Source organism: Ovis aries, chromosome 1 (assembly GCF_016772045.2).
Source record: "Ovis aries strain OAR_USU_Benz2616 breed Rambouillet chromosome 1, ARS-UI_Ramb_v3.0, whole genome shotgun sequence".
NCBI lineage: Eukaryota > Metazoa > Chordata > Mammalia > Artiodactyla > Bovidae > Ovis > Ovis aries.
The window spans coordinates 272,670,352-272,684,282 of NC_056054.1; the positions used below are offsets into that span (position 1 = coordinate 272,670,352).

Genomic DNA, 13,931 nt, shown 5'->3' on the forward strand with positions numbered 1-13,931 from the left:
GGCCCTGCTAAACATCCTGCAATGCAAGGAACAACCCCCACAACGATTATCCAGCCGAAAATGTCGGTGGTGCTGTGACTAAGGAACCCTGCCTTGAAGGCTGTGCACGTGTGAAGTTGATAAAAAGTATAAATACAAACATACCTTTATCCTCCAAACAAGGCAGGTTAAAAGTTATGGCAGATTCAAAAAAGCAAATGCTTCAGTTGGGGTGAAAAAAGGTAAAGATTTAGAAAACTTAAACTAGGAATGTAATCATTCCGAGAGAACTAAAGAGATACTCAGAGCTTTATTACCAAAACCCTCCAACGAAAACTTGGAAGTTTTTCCGTGTCTAAACTTTAAACTCAAAAATACAAGCTGTACAAAAAGGCAGCTTGGCAGGTGAAATAAACAAGTTGAAGATAGTGATAAATTGTCTAATGTGGGGAAAAAAATGAAGTAACCAAAGGCCAAGAGAAAAAGATTATATATTCCTCATCAGCTTTTTTTTTTTTTTTTTTTAGTGATGAACATGTCGCTGGGCAGTAAGAGAACCCAAGAAACTGCTGGCCGTATTTGCGCGCCTCCAGTGTTCAAGGGGAAACTACCTCATTAACACGTCGAGGGAAAAGATGCAGATGTATTTCAATGCAGATGACATCTAGATTAACTTGAAGGTCTTTTCCAATTATCCTTCTTTTATCAGTCTTTTTTTTTGTTTCTTTTGAGAGCAAAAATGTTAAGGGACAGTCAACCAAAAACATACATAAGGAAAAGAATTCCAGCCAGGAAACAGGCCTCTTGGGAAAAGCAGGATGGAGGGAAAGAAGTTTCTTTACTTCCTACCCCTAAAGCCCTCATGAATAGTCTCTTCGCATACAGGTTTTGCTGTACTTTGTAGGAGAAAACAGATCAGGGTCAAACTATGGTGACAAAACTGAAAAGCTGCCTCAAGTAACAGCTTTTTTTTTTCATCAGACTTTGTGTTTTTCTTATCCAGAAATTGACATGGTATCAAGATCTATTTACCTGATCGGAGTTGTTCTGATGAAAAGAGATAAAGTCTCAGGAGATGACTGTCATAAGATTGTGTCTTTTATAAAGCGACCATCTCACTTTTGCAACGTATGGTAAATAGAGTCAGCAAAGGCAAAAGCCACTGTTAGCCCACGAGAACCCGAGGCAAGCTCGAGTTGCAGATGCTTCTGAGGGTACGGGAGACGGGTGGTTATTCTGAGCGGTCCAAAGCTTTAGGCCCCGTCTTACATGATAAATGAAAACTTTCTCAGAGAGCTCAAGAGGCACTTTCCTGAGCTAAACTGGGAGAGGATCACCTCCTTAGAGTAGTTAGACAAGATCTTAACAAGGGAGACAAGACGCCAGTGGGCAGTATGTTACATGAGGTCTGCCGAGGGGCTAGGGTTAAATGGATCATATTTGGTGGTGCAAACACTGTTTTGGACCACAAGGATTCCTTAAGAAAAAAAAAATGCACAACTTATTTCCAGTTTTAAGAATGGTACCTTATCGGTCAGATCAGGTGAACCTGGTCACTGAGAGCCAATAATTCATTGCCTTATTGCTGGCAAAGAAGGAGCCAAATATCCATTTTCCTGCCCCAAGTTTGCCTGAACAAAACTACACGTTTTACAAGCTTTTGGGACCAAGTGACAACTCAAACGACTCTAAGAGGCTGAGAAAGGACTTCCCATGGTAGTTGAGGTTGTAAGGCTTTTACGACCAACGAAACTCACCGTCTTGCCTCTAGCGCCCTTGGGTCCAGTTTGTCCTGGGCCACCAGGGTCTCCGACCTCACCCTAAATAAGTTCAGAAAAATAAAACAAAATGGCTAGTAAAACCAAAGAGGTATATCTCAGTGTGTTTTTATACTGTTCCAATATGAAGACTTTTTCACATATATTTTTATCTTTCATAGCCTTCTGTGAAGTGTCTTTGCCCTGATAACCCCATTTTCTGATTCTCAGCACACCCCCCTGGAGCCTCACTGTTTTATTTCTCTGTCTCTCCAGATGGAACACAGCCTCCTTGGAGATACAGACTGTGCTTTTTACTTTGTCTCCTGATCCTATCACAGGAGCTGGCATTTACTGAGCTCAGTCAGTGTTTCCAGTCGGAGTGGAAGCCTTAATGAAGTGGACGGCATGGCTAAGCTTATTACCTGAAGGTGACTTAAAAACACGTTAGGAGAACGGAGGCAAGTGAGATCAGGTAATTTTGGTTTTTCTCACATTTTACTTCCCTTTGGGCAAAGAAGAAAATACATATGGTAGAGGGGGAGGAGGACATGTGAGGAGAAAAATATGGATGCTTTCTTCCTTGTGAATTAAAAAGCGAGAAATAAAAGATTATTTTTAAAAGCCTGCTTCTTTCTTTTCCCCTTGCTCTGAAAAGGTTTCTTTTTATTCATTTATAATTAATTTTTCTTCTGTTGTCCTATAACACATTTCACAAACCCAGGAGCATCTCTGATCTCTAGTTAGCATGAAGTACACAGTACCTTAGGTCCGATTTCTCCAGGGAATCCTTCTTGCCCCTAAAATTGAGAAAATTAATACATGCACATATCACTGGCGTAGGTTTATATTGTCTTTAATTTTGCCTGCTGCCTTATTTATTTTAAATGCCTCTGAACCAATAAAGGGCCAAAATAAACTGCACTGCATGGTCTGAGACACTGACTCCAGTCTCTAAATTAAACTATTGACTGGTCTCACCAAAGCATCCTGACAACCTAAGATCAATGGGTAAAACACACACCTTCGCTCTCCTTCAAATGTAGACATTCAGCAGGAGAGCTGGTGATCTGACCGTGTATTTCTGAAACAGTCTTCTTAAACTGGATTTCAGCTTTGAGGGAAAAATTGGGGACGCCTGCAGACTAAATTTGATCATTTGTTTTCTGGTACTCTGTTTGCCTTACTTTGGCCACAGGCTACAGTTGAAATGTAGGATAATCCTAACTTGATGAAAAAAATATTTTATTTAAGATAATGTTTGTTTTCTGATCATTAAAAGTAATATCTCCTCAAATATATTTAAAATAATAAAAAGACAGAAAGAAGAAAATTCACCCAAATTTCACTTCCCAGAACCATTACTATAAATATTTTGCCATATTTTATTTAATCTTTTTAAAATGCATTTTAGCGCAGTTAGGATACATGTTTTTTTTAAATTACCTTTTGATTTTTACTTGACATTGTTACCTAAGTTCTATCTATTATGTACAAAAACATTCACATTCATTTTAAAGAGTGGCTAATATTTCAGTGGCTTTGCTAGTGGCTCAGATGGTAAAGAATCTGCGTGCAATGCAGGAGACTCAGGTTCGATCTCTGGATCAGGAAGATCCCCTAGTGAAGGGAATGGCTACTCACTCCAGTATTCTTGCCTGGAGAATTCCATGGACAGAGGAGCCTGGAGGGTCACAGTTCATGGGGTTGCAGCTGAGCTTAGTCACAACTGAGCAACCAGCACTTTCACTATTCCAGGGCTGATGCTGCTGCTGCTGCTGCTGCTGCTGCTGCTGCTGCTGAGTCGCTTCAGTTGCGTCCGACTCTGTGCGACCCCAGAGACGGCAGCCCCCCAGGCTCCCCCACCCCTGGGATTCTCCAGGCAAGATTAGCTACTTAATAGTTCCACCTTTACCAAATACTAAGGCTACTTTCAATAAAAATTTCACTGGAAATCCTTCATTCATTAGGGTTTTTTAAAAAGAAATTTTTAGCTTTGGGGGGTTTGTTTATCCTTCTAGACAGCCTCTTACATCCTTCTCATTGGGATTTCACTTGAAATTACATGGATCCTTATAATATTTTAGACTTTTCAACAAGTATTTGGTATGTCTCCAATTATTGAAACTTTATGTCCCAGTAATTTTTGTAATAGGTCTTGAATATTTTTGTAGAAAGGATATTTTAAACTATATTATGTTTTTATGGATGTTACTATGATTTCTAAGTGGTTATTGTTGGTATATAGCAATCACTGCTTTTGGTAAAGTTATCTGTCTTACTTCCAGCACTCAAGTATTCAGTGACAATGTTAAGTTATAATTCTGATATAAAGTTATGAGCTTTAATTTTAAAATTACTGCTTGGCCCATTGCATTTGGAAAGGCCCTGTAGAACTCCTTACAAATGGTTAGAGTAAACATATTCAGAGGACATATTTTGGAATATGTCTATAGTCTCCCTCAGGCTCTAGATTAGATGAAGTGTTCAGGCTGGAACCAGTCAGCCCCTGAATGCGCATCTCTGCAAAGAACTGAAAATTAATTTCGAGTTTCAATTGTTGCATGCCCCTTAAACTATCAGAATTTTCCTACCGTATTCTCCATAAGATATCATCAAATAAATGATCAAAATCTGTCTCCAAAGATCTAAGACTACCTTATTCACTCCTTTTTTTCTCTTAAATGTGGCCAAAAAAAGCAACAACAAAATTGAAAGTGACCACTTTCAGTCAACGTGTCTTACCTTTGCTCCTTTACTTCCAACACTCCCGTAACCTGGGTTGCCATCATCACCCTGTAAGAAGAAGCAAATATTTACAAACATCCCCAGCTGCAGATGGAGACAAGCTTCTTCACAAGAGAACTAGACAGCCAGTTTTTTGTTTTGCTTAGGAAAAATTAAGCAGCAGGATTCTCCCTCGGGGACAGACCACTGACACAGTAGTACTAAACGGAACTCTCAATAGCAATGCAGTCACTTAGTCTCACTTGTCTCATCAAAAGGGAAAAATAATAATTACACCTGCTCATCGTGTCCTGAGAATGAAATGAGAAAATTTCAGGTGTATAATAATCTTAATGAAAGAAGGTAGGAGTGTCATCTCTCCTGGATAACATTTGTATTTATATAGAGATATACCTTATATCTGAAGCATTTCAGTTTGCTGGATAAAAGAAAGATCTCCTAAGTGTCTGGGTATTGGCTGCTGCTGGATCCTTGCACAGGCCTTAGTGAGAAGCTCCTAGCATGGGTGGAAGGGCGGACTGGGTTTCCCATGAAGGGGTTTGGATGAGACAAAAGAATGGAAGCAGATTGGAGAATGTCAACCACAGGCTTTGTCCCTTTTGTCACTTGGCTTTAAGAGCACCCTTGCCCAGGATGCTTGGTACCTGGGAAGTTGTCACTTCGGAAAAGCTGGCCAAGACAAAGATGAAATCTCAATTTCTAGAAAGTTCTACAGCTACATTGGGCTGTTATCGTCATCACACTCCTTAGAGAACCTCTCTAAAGACTTTAGAGAACCACTCTAAAGCCTTTAGAGACTCATAGTGAGAGAAAGTGAAGGGCCCTTCTTCTCACATCAAGAGATACCTATTGAGCTAAAAAGAGTTCAAGAGCCAGATCAAAAGTAAGAATGAAATGCAAACCGGCAAGCCCCGAGGACCCCGAAGGCCAATGGCTCCCTTCATCCCCAGATCGCCAGGTTCTCCCTGTCAAACAGAAAAATGACATGTGTCTTTATTAGGTTGCTTTTGTAAAGGACATTAGAAATGATGGAACTAAGATAAGAATTTTCAATTGCATCCATGACCATGGGTTTGTGGCTGGGACTGAGTTTGTAAGCAATTCAAGAGGCGCTGCTGGTGGTGAGTTAAGTCTCTTCCATTGATAAATGAAGCCCTGGCAAGTGTGAGATATTGTTTGGTACAAGTTGCCATCTTAGCATCTTGGGGCCATGAGCCGCACCCTTGGAAATGTCTTACCATGAGTCAAACAGGAGGCTTTGGATGGTTTTAAAAATTAACAAAGCTGTTCTCTGTGAGGAGCCATACAAATGGTCTGGATGCTGCAGAAACAACTGACTTATTAATCGAGTTTTAATCAAGATAACCAAGATAGCACGACATGACTGGCAAGAGTTTCTGACTTCTGACTAGTAGCACGTCGACTGTGGGTTATGAATCAGTCTCAGCCTCATACTGAGGACATACAGCTACTTGGGAAAGTTAACATAGGTTTACAAAAGAAGCTTAACTCCTTTTTGTTAAAAAAAAAAAAAAAGCTTTTAAAATCTCAATTTTAAATTTACAGAAATGTTGTGAAGGCAGTATAAAGAGTTCCTATACATACCACATCTAGCCTCCCCTATTGTTAACTTCACATTAGTTACATTCAAGGGAATATTTATCACAACAAACCCATGGCTATTAAATCATTCTTATTAACTAAAAGGAAAGGAAATTTCATTGCACAGTCATGTCTGACTCTGCCATTCCATGGACTGTAGCCCGCCAGGCTCCTCTGTCCATGGGATTCTCCAGTCAAGAAGTCTGGAGTGGGTTGCCATTCCCTTCTCCAGGGGATCTTCCTGACCCAGGGACTGAACCTGGGTCTCCTGCCTTGCAGGCAGATTCTTTACCAACTGAGCTACTAGGGAAGCCCCAAGTCCATACTTTATTCATATTCCCTTAGTTTTTACCACCAAATCTCCTTTTCCAGTCCCAGGATCCCATGTCTCTGCAGGTTCCTCTAGATGGGGACGGTTTATCTGATTTTCTGGTTTCTGATGATCTTGACAGTTTTGAGGAGTACTGATCACGTATTTTGCAGAATGTCCCTCAATTGGAGTTTGATGTTTTTGTCATGATTATGCTATGTTTTATGAGTTTGGGGGGAAAAGACCCATAGTGAGAGAAAGTGAAGGGTCCTTCTTCTCATATCAACAGTCTATCCTATCAACATGGTTAACACTATTGACGTTGGCCATCTGGCTGAGGAAAGCTTGGCTAAGTTTCTCCACTGTCTCGTTATTGTCCTTTCCTTTTCCAAGAGAGTGGAAGTGTGCGCAGCCCACACTGAAGGAGTGGTTAACTCATTGTTAAGATTAGAAAGACCACACAGTACATGTGAGGGGGCCAAATGGCCAAATGTCCACCAACACTGATCCCTGGAGGAGCGCAGAGACCTGGGCTCCATGGAAGGGTGGCAGAAGACCTCCTGCCTTGCAGACTTTCTTCCAGGGCAGTGGCCCCCAAAGTGCACTCTGGAAGCCACCTGCCTCCCATATACCTAGTGTCCACATGCCAAAGGAAATTCCTGGGTTCCACTGGTGTCGGTCTCTGGTGGTGGAGCCCAGGGATATGCCTTTATAAATAAGCTTCTCTGCTGATTCTCACTCACGCTGAAGTGAGGCCATCTGCTTGAAGATAGGGAGATAAAGGAAGCCATAAGGCTTGTTCAAGATCACTTTGTTACTGGCTACAGCCAGACACCGAGCCTGGGATAAACTGCCGGGTTGGTTGCTCCCCTGGGAACCTGAGCTTAATGGGATAAGACAGGAGTAAGTGTCTGGGGCTCATCTCAGACTTGGAGAACTCGATCCATCTTGAGGTTCCCAAAGGGTTTGGGTTGGCACTGAGGGCAATTGCCTCCCAAATTCTTGCCCCTCCCTTTCAGAAATCTCTCTTACTAACAGTGATATCCTTTGGCACAACTACCCTGCTGCTATCTACCTCCTTGCACATCCCTACACTCCTACCTACATCCACTCTAGGCCACTCCGTCTCTGTCCACCTCTGTCTTGGTCTCTTCTGTCGCACCCTAGGAGTGCCTTCATTTCGCACGCAAACCTTCTCTATACGCGCATGATGTCTGCGCACATGCATCCTCACTGTAGGACAACCTGAGTTCTTCCAGAGACACCACGTCCCCTGCAGCCCTCACCAGGGTGAGAACGCACCATTGTATCTGTCCCAAACTTTCCTTTCCAGACCGTAACTGCTATGCCACGTCGCTAGCAATCCCTTTCGGAGCTGATCATTGCTGTCACCGATGGATCTCATTTCATCCTGCGAGCGGCTGTCTTTGGGACCCTCAGCTGCTGGCTCCATCATGTCTGCCTTACTGAGGTCTCCATCCCATACACACTGTTTAGCCCTGTGCAGCTGGCCAACTGCTGCATTTTGGAATCTATTCTTGGGTGCATCTTGGCCGCCAGAAGTGGTGGCTTCTCTAGTCCTTTCCTCCTTCCCTACTTGATGCCAGCTGAGGCTCTCAGCTTCTCCAAGACTCTCCTTCTCAGCATCCAATGTGCTTCTTTCCCCTCCTTTCCAATGATTCCTTTTCTGCCTCCTCTTACCCTTCTTACAGAGTCATCACCAAGAGCCTTTTTAAAATTCCAATGATTCTGAAACCTGCATCTTCAATCAGTCTTAGACTCTGCTCCACTCACAGACCAAGGGGTTTCCCTCACCCTTTTGCCCACTCTGCCTTTCCCACTTCTGGGATGGGGTTCCCACTCAAGTTAGGGGCCCAGAGTCGTCCAGCCCTCTCCTCTGTGTCTCAGCCAGCTCCTGGGAGAGCTCCATAGGCCCCTTGTGAGTCCTTCCTGGCCCCACCCTGTTAGGTCACCCACTCACGCTTGTCTTGGAGCCTGTGAGGGGCCAGCACTCCTCCTAGCTTGCAATCTCTCTGTCTTCAAAATATTCCCACACTGAGTTGCTTATTTAGAAGCTTCCAAACCTGACTGTGTTCACACGTGCTGATCACAACCTGTAAACAACACGGTCCTGGCTGCCTCGTCAAGTCAGTAACCACAAGATGTTCCTGCCCTCTGTGATCCCCTAGCAGGATAATTTTCACCCCCAAACACTTGCTCGTGGCGTTTTTCCAGTCCTGTGTTTTCCTTTATTTAGTTCTTCAATATTTGTTGAAGAAATGTTATTTCTTCAATATTTACTTCTCCAACATTTATTTCTTCAATATTTCGTCAGTCAATTTCCCCTGCCCTTTCTCACTCCTTGCCAAACACTACTTATCTTCCAAAGTCTGCTCAAAACCTGCATCCTTATGATGCCTCCTTTTCCAGTCTGGAAATACTTCTATGAACACTGTGTTTAAACGTCTAGTTCAGCCCCCTATCCCTACGTGATAGGTTCTTGCTCTTACAATTCTGTCTTCTCTACTTTTGGCTGCGCTGGGTCTTCTTGGCTATAGCGCACAGGCTTCTCACTGCAGCGGCTCCTCTTCCTGCGGAGCACGGGCCCAGGGCGCGGGGGCTCAGTACTGCGGCTCTAGAGCGCAGGCTCAGTAGTCACGGTGCTCGGGCTTGGTTGCTCCGTGGTGTGTAGGCTTTCCCTGGGTCAGGGGTGGAACCCGTGTTTCCCGCATTGGCAGGTGGATTCTTTACCTCTGAACCACCAGAGAAGCCCCATCATAGATTCTTGTCTTGAACATTCTCTCAGTTTTGTGGGGTTGATTCTATGTCAAACTTATCACCTCACAACCCAGAAATTCTTTCATTAAACCGATATTTTTGAAGCACTTATGACATGCCAGGTACTATTCAGAGCTCTAGGGATGCATCAGTGAGCAAAACAAAGACCTCTGCCTTTGTGGAGCTGACGTCAGGCCAGCTGAGGGCCAGCATAGTGATTTTGTCTTCAAAGGTACTCAGCGAATGTTCGTATGAATGGAGGATAGAAAGGAAAGACGAGAAGGACGGGGTGGAGGTGGAGAAAGGAGGAAGGGCTGTCCCAGAAGAGTCCCCCTTCCCCGAGATTCTCAGATTGGGTGGAGCCCCTCATGAGCTGCGGCTGAGCTGGATTCCCTGACCTCATCTGGGTCCACACCCACGTCCTTAGATGTTGCTGGCTCTCTAAGAATCAAGCCAGGGTTATAGGGGCAATGAGATATGGTCTCTTCTGTGTTGAAAGGGCTTTGGCTAATATAACCAGACACATTTCCCTTGAGAAGAAAACCTCAGCTTTCATGGGTATAAAGAATGTGACCTACTTTATTTCCTTGGCTTCCCAAACGGCCTTGACTCCCTGCCTCTCCTGCTGGTCCTGGAAGCCCCTGAAATGAAAGAAGGATTGCAAATATAGCAGAAGATAAATCAACTTTCCTTGAAACTCTCGGTATCTCTTCTAGGAGGAAAATGAACCACAGACGGAGAAAGAGTTACAGCTTTATTGACTCCCGCTCTGGAAAAAAGTACCACAACTGTCAAATGAAGACTAGTAAATAAAAGAAAATTAATAAAGTGATTCAGACCAGATGTTGCCTAAATGACTGTGATTCCCGGGAGTCTTCTCTTCCAGAGAGATTTTGGGTTCTCAGTGTTTTGCTGTTAGAGCAGATGTTGTCAAAATGTCTAACATTTGAAGTAGGCATTTCAGATGACATTTGCCTAGAACTGTATTCTTCCTCGTTCCTGGTTTTGAAAAAGTATAAGGTAAACTTATCTTTGTTTGCAAAGAATATGATTAGTATGATAGAAAACTCAAGAAACTTTACTAAAAATAATTAACACTCATAAGACATGTTCAGGTGGTACAAGATAAACGTTCTGACATTTTTTTCTCTTAGATAAATCAGAAGAGTAAGCCTAAATAAATTTCCATTTACCAATAAGAGAAAAAAAACTGCAAAATACTCAGGATAAATTTAACAAGAAAGATAGAAGATCTACATAAATAAAGTTTTAAGATTTTATTGACAAACATGATAGCAAGACAAACAAGTAAGCATATTATGTGTCAATATGGAGAATCTATTTGATGTGATAGAAGTCTCTCCAGTATTCTAGAAAGCATGCATGCTTTCCTTTTTTAAAATTAATTTATTTTACTTGGAGGATAATTACAATATTGCGGTAGGTTTTGCCATGCATCGGCGTGAATCACCCGTGGGTGCACGTGTGCCCCGTCCTGAACCCCCCTCCCCCCTCCCTCCCCACCCCATCCCTCAGGGTTGTCCCAGTGCACCGGCTTTGGGTGCCCTGCTTCATGCATTGAATTTGCCCTGCTCATCTGTTTCACATATGGTAATATACATGCTCCAGTGCTATTCTCTCAAAGCATCCCACCCTCGCCTTCTCCCACTGAGTCCAAAAGTCTCTTCTTTGCATCTGTGTCTCTTTTGCTGCCTTGCATATAGGATCATCATTACTGTCGCTCTAAATTCCATATATAGGCATTAATATACTGTATTGGGTTTTCTCTTTCTGAATTACCTCACTCTGTATAATAGGCTCCAGTTTCATCCACCTCATTAGAACTGACTCAAATGTGTTCTTTTTTATCGGTGAGTGATACTCCATTGTGTATATGTACCACAACTTGCTTACCCATTCGTCTGCTGATGGACGTCTAGGTTGCTTCCATGTCCTAGCTATCGTAAACAATGAGCATTGGGGTACACGTTTCTCTTTCAATTCTGGTTTCCTCAGTCTATATGCCCAGCAGAGGAATTGTTGGGTCATATGGCATTTCTCTTTCCAGTTTTTTAAGGAAGCTCCACACTGTTCTCCATAGTGGCTGTACTAGTTTGCATTCCCACCAACAGTGTAAGAGAAATATATAATGGAGAAAAAGAAAATCTCTTTAACAAATGGTGGTGGGAAAACTGGTCAACCATGTGTAAAAGGATGAAGCTAGAACACTTTCTAACATCTTATACAAAAAATAAACTCCAAATGGATTAAATATCTAAATGTAAGACCAGAAACTATAAAACTCTTAGAGGAAAACATAGGCACAACACTCTCTGACATAAATTACAGCAAGATCCTTTACGATCCACCTCCCAGTGTAATGGAAAAAAAAAACAAATAGGATCTAGTTAAACTTAGAAACTTTTGCACAATGAAGGAAACTAGGTGAACAACATCTAGTTGTTAAGGTGAAAACGCAGCCTTCAGAATGAGAGAAAGTGATGGCAAGTGCAGCAACCGACAAAGGACTAATCTCCAAAATATACAAGCAGCTCATGCAGCTCAATACCAGAAAAATGAACAACCCAATCAGAGTGGGCCAAAGAACTGAACAGACATTCTCCAAAGAAGATGTACAGATGGCTAGCACACACACGAAAAGATGTTCAACATCACTCATTATTAGAGAAATGCAAATCAAAACCATAATGGGGTATCACCTCATGCCGGTCAGAATGACTGCCATCAAAAAGTCCTCAAACAATAAAGGCTGGAGAGGGTGTGGAGAAAAGCCCACTTTGTCGGAAGAGCTTTAGAGCAAAACATTCAAAGACTCCAACTCAGAGCAGCCCAACTGCCTTCCTATGTTATTGACACTTGGGATTGAACTTTTCCTTGGGGATTTCCAAACATATGGCAACAGAAATCTCTTTTGGTTAAACTGTTTACAGTTACTATTTACTTGTAAATAATCCAAACACCAGTGAATTGAAGTCATTTTCCCATTTTTTTTTGGCCATGGCTACTATAATTTAAAAATAAACCAAATCTGTATAATAAGCATACTAAGTTAATTTTGTTCAAGATGAAAAAACTAACATTAACTTTTCATCTTTTAAAAAAATTAAAGATTTGATAAGATGGACATAAAAAATTTCCTAATAGGAAAGACTGCTGGACAACAAATTCGTTTCTAGGGAAGACAGTAATAATTTTCCTACAACCCCAAACAGGGAGAGTCTCAGTTTCCTCACCCTCCGTGGCTCTTTTTCCTTTCCCTCCTAACTTTTACTTCCATCGCTGCATGGAGTTCCCATGACCTGTGTGTTCAATCCAGCTGACTTTATAATGTTATCTTACTTGAATTTAATACTGTGTTCTTTGAAGCTTTAACATTAACTTTTGTAACACCCAGTTACCATGGTTTTCCTGTCTCCTCTCTGGTTCCTTCTCAGTAACCACTGAAGACTTCCTTTCTATTGGCCTCATAAACCTCCATGTACCCAGGGCTCCTCTGACCTTATTTTTTTTACTTCATCTGCTATTCCTGAGTGACAGCCCCATAGATTCACATACCACTTCCACAAAAATGATCCTAAATATATGATTCTGGTCCAAACCACTCAGCTGGCCAGCAGATCCATCTAGCAAGACGCCTATTGGGTATTTCTGAAGAAGGAAATGGCAATCCAGTATTCTTGCCTGGAAAATCCCATGGATGGGTGTTCCCTGGCGGGCTGCAGTCCATGGGGTTGCAAAGAGTTGGGAACAACTCAGCAACTAAACAATTGGGTATTTCATAAAAATTGATCACCAGAGATAGTTATATTCACCACCAGTCACGCTCAGTCCTTTTCATAAGGGACGGTGCCACCCTGACTTCCCTTGAAACCCAGGTCAGAAACCTAAGTACCATCCTAGACGCCTCCCCCCAGACCATCTTTCAAAGCCATTCAGCCACAAGTGCTACAGATTCCATTTCCTCTCTGCCCATCTCGCTTCCGTTCCCAAGGCTATCACCTACTTTCAGGTTCTTCTTGAATGCTCGCCCCAATTCCCAGCTTCCCTAAATGTAGCCTGGCCTTGCTTTAATCCATTCTCCTCTCTTTCTCCCTTTTGACTTAAAATGTCAGGCTGACGACGCTCTCGCTTTGTCTGAAATTCTGAATTCTAAGCAGGTTTCACAGTAATGCTGAAGGTCTTTATTGACACGTGAAATTCCTCCAAATGTGGCTATTGCACGCCTGTGCTTTCATCAGTCACTCTAGGGTCATGCTCCTCAAACCACGTGAAGTTCTCAACTTCTTCCTGTTGTCTTACGGCTCCACACTTGGGCAAGTTGCTACTTTAGCTGTTCCATTTTCTGTCTAGAGAGAGGTACAATCTCCCTTTCCTGAAAAATCTTACTTTCAGCATTACTTTTTCAGGAAGATCTGAATCCCCTGGATGAATTGGATCTCATAATTGTCCCACAGATTCCTCTGCTCTGTATGTAGCTGTTCATTTATTTCACTCATCCACTAGATGCCAGCCTGGACACTCCTTGAAGGAAGGGACATGTCTTATTGACTTTGCATTTCTGGAACTTAGTATTGTATGTAGAACCAATCGGTCCACCCATCCATGCCTCTATCTATCCATCCACTTATCCAAGAATGGTCCCCAAGAGGGATGAAATAGTGTGTTTAACTTGTTGGTTTTCCATGTGAAATTTGTATGTATTTCACATGTACATGAAACATACTTCTAAAGTAGAG

General features: G+C 42.3%; 1 protein-coding gene across 2 annotated transcripts in view; it reads right to left on the reverse strand.

Moving 5' to 3' along the window:
* The window catches only part of COL6A6 (collagen type VI alpha 6 chain), a 179,238-nt gene that overhangs the window by 37,268 nt on the left and 128,039 nt on the right, over positions 1-13,931 (reverse strand). For both annotated transcript variants that reach the window (XM_042238535.2, XM_060396529.1), the window contains exons 25-29: positions 9,753-9,815; positions 5,387-5,449; positions 4,482-4,532; positions 2,501-2,536; positions 1,737-1,799 (exon numbers count right to left, since the gene is read on the reverse strand). In XM_042238535.2, the coding sequence (XP_042094469.1) occupies positions 1,737-1,799; positions 2,501-2,536; positions 4,482-4,532; positions 5,387-5,449; positions 9,753-9,815 (276 nt within the window). The remainder of the gene's footprint in view (positions 1-1,736; positions 1,800-2,500; positions 2,537-4,481; positions 4,533-5,386; positions 5,450-9,752; positions 9,816-13,931) is intronic.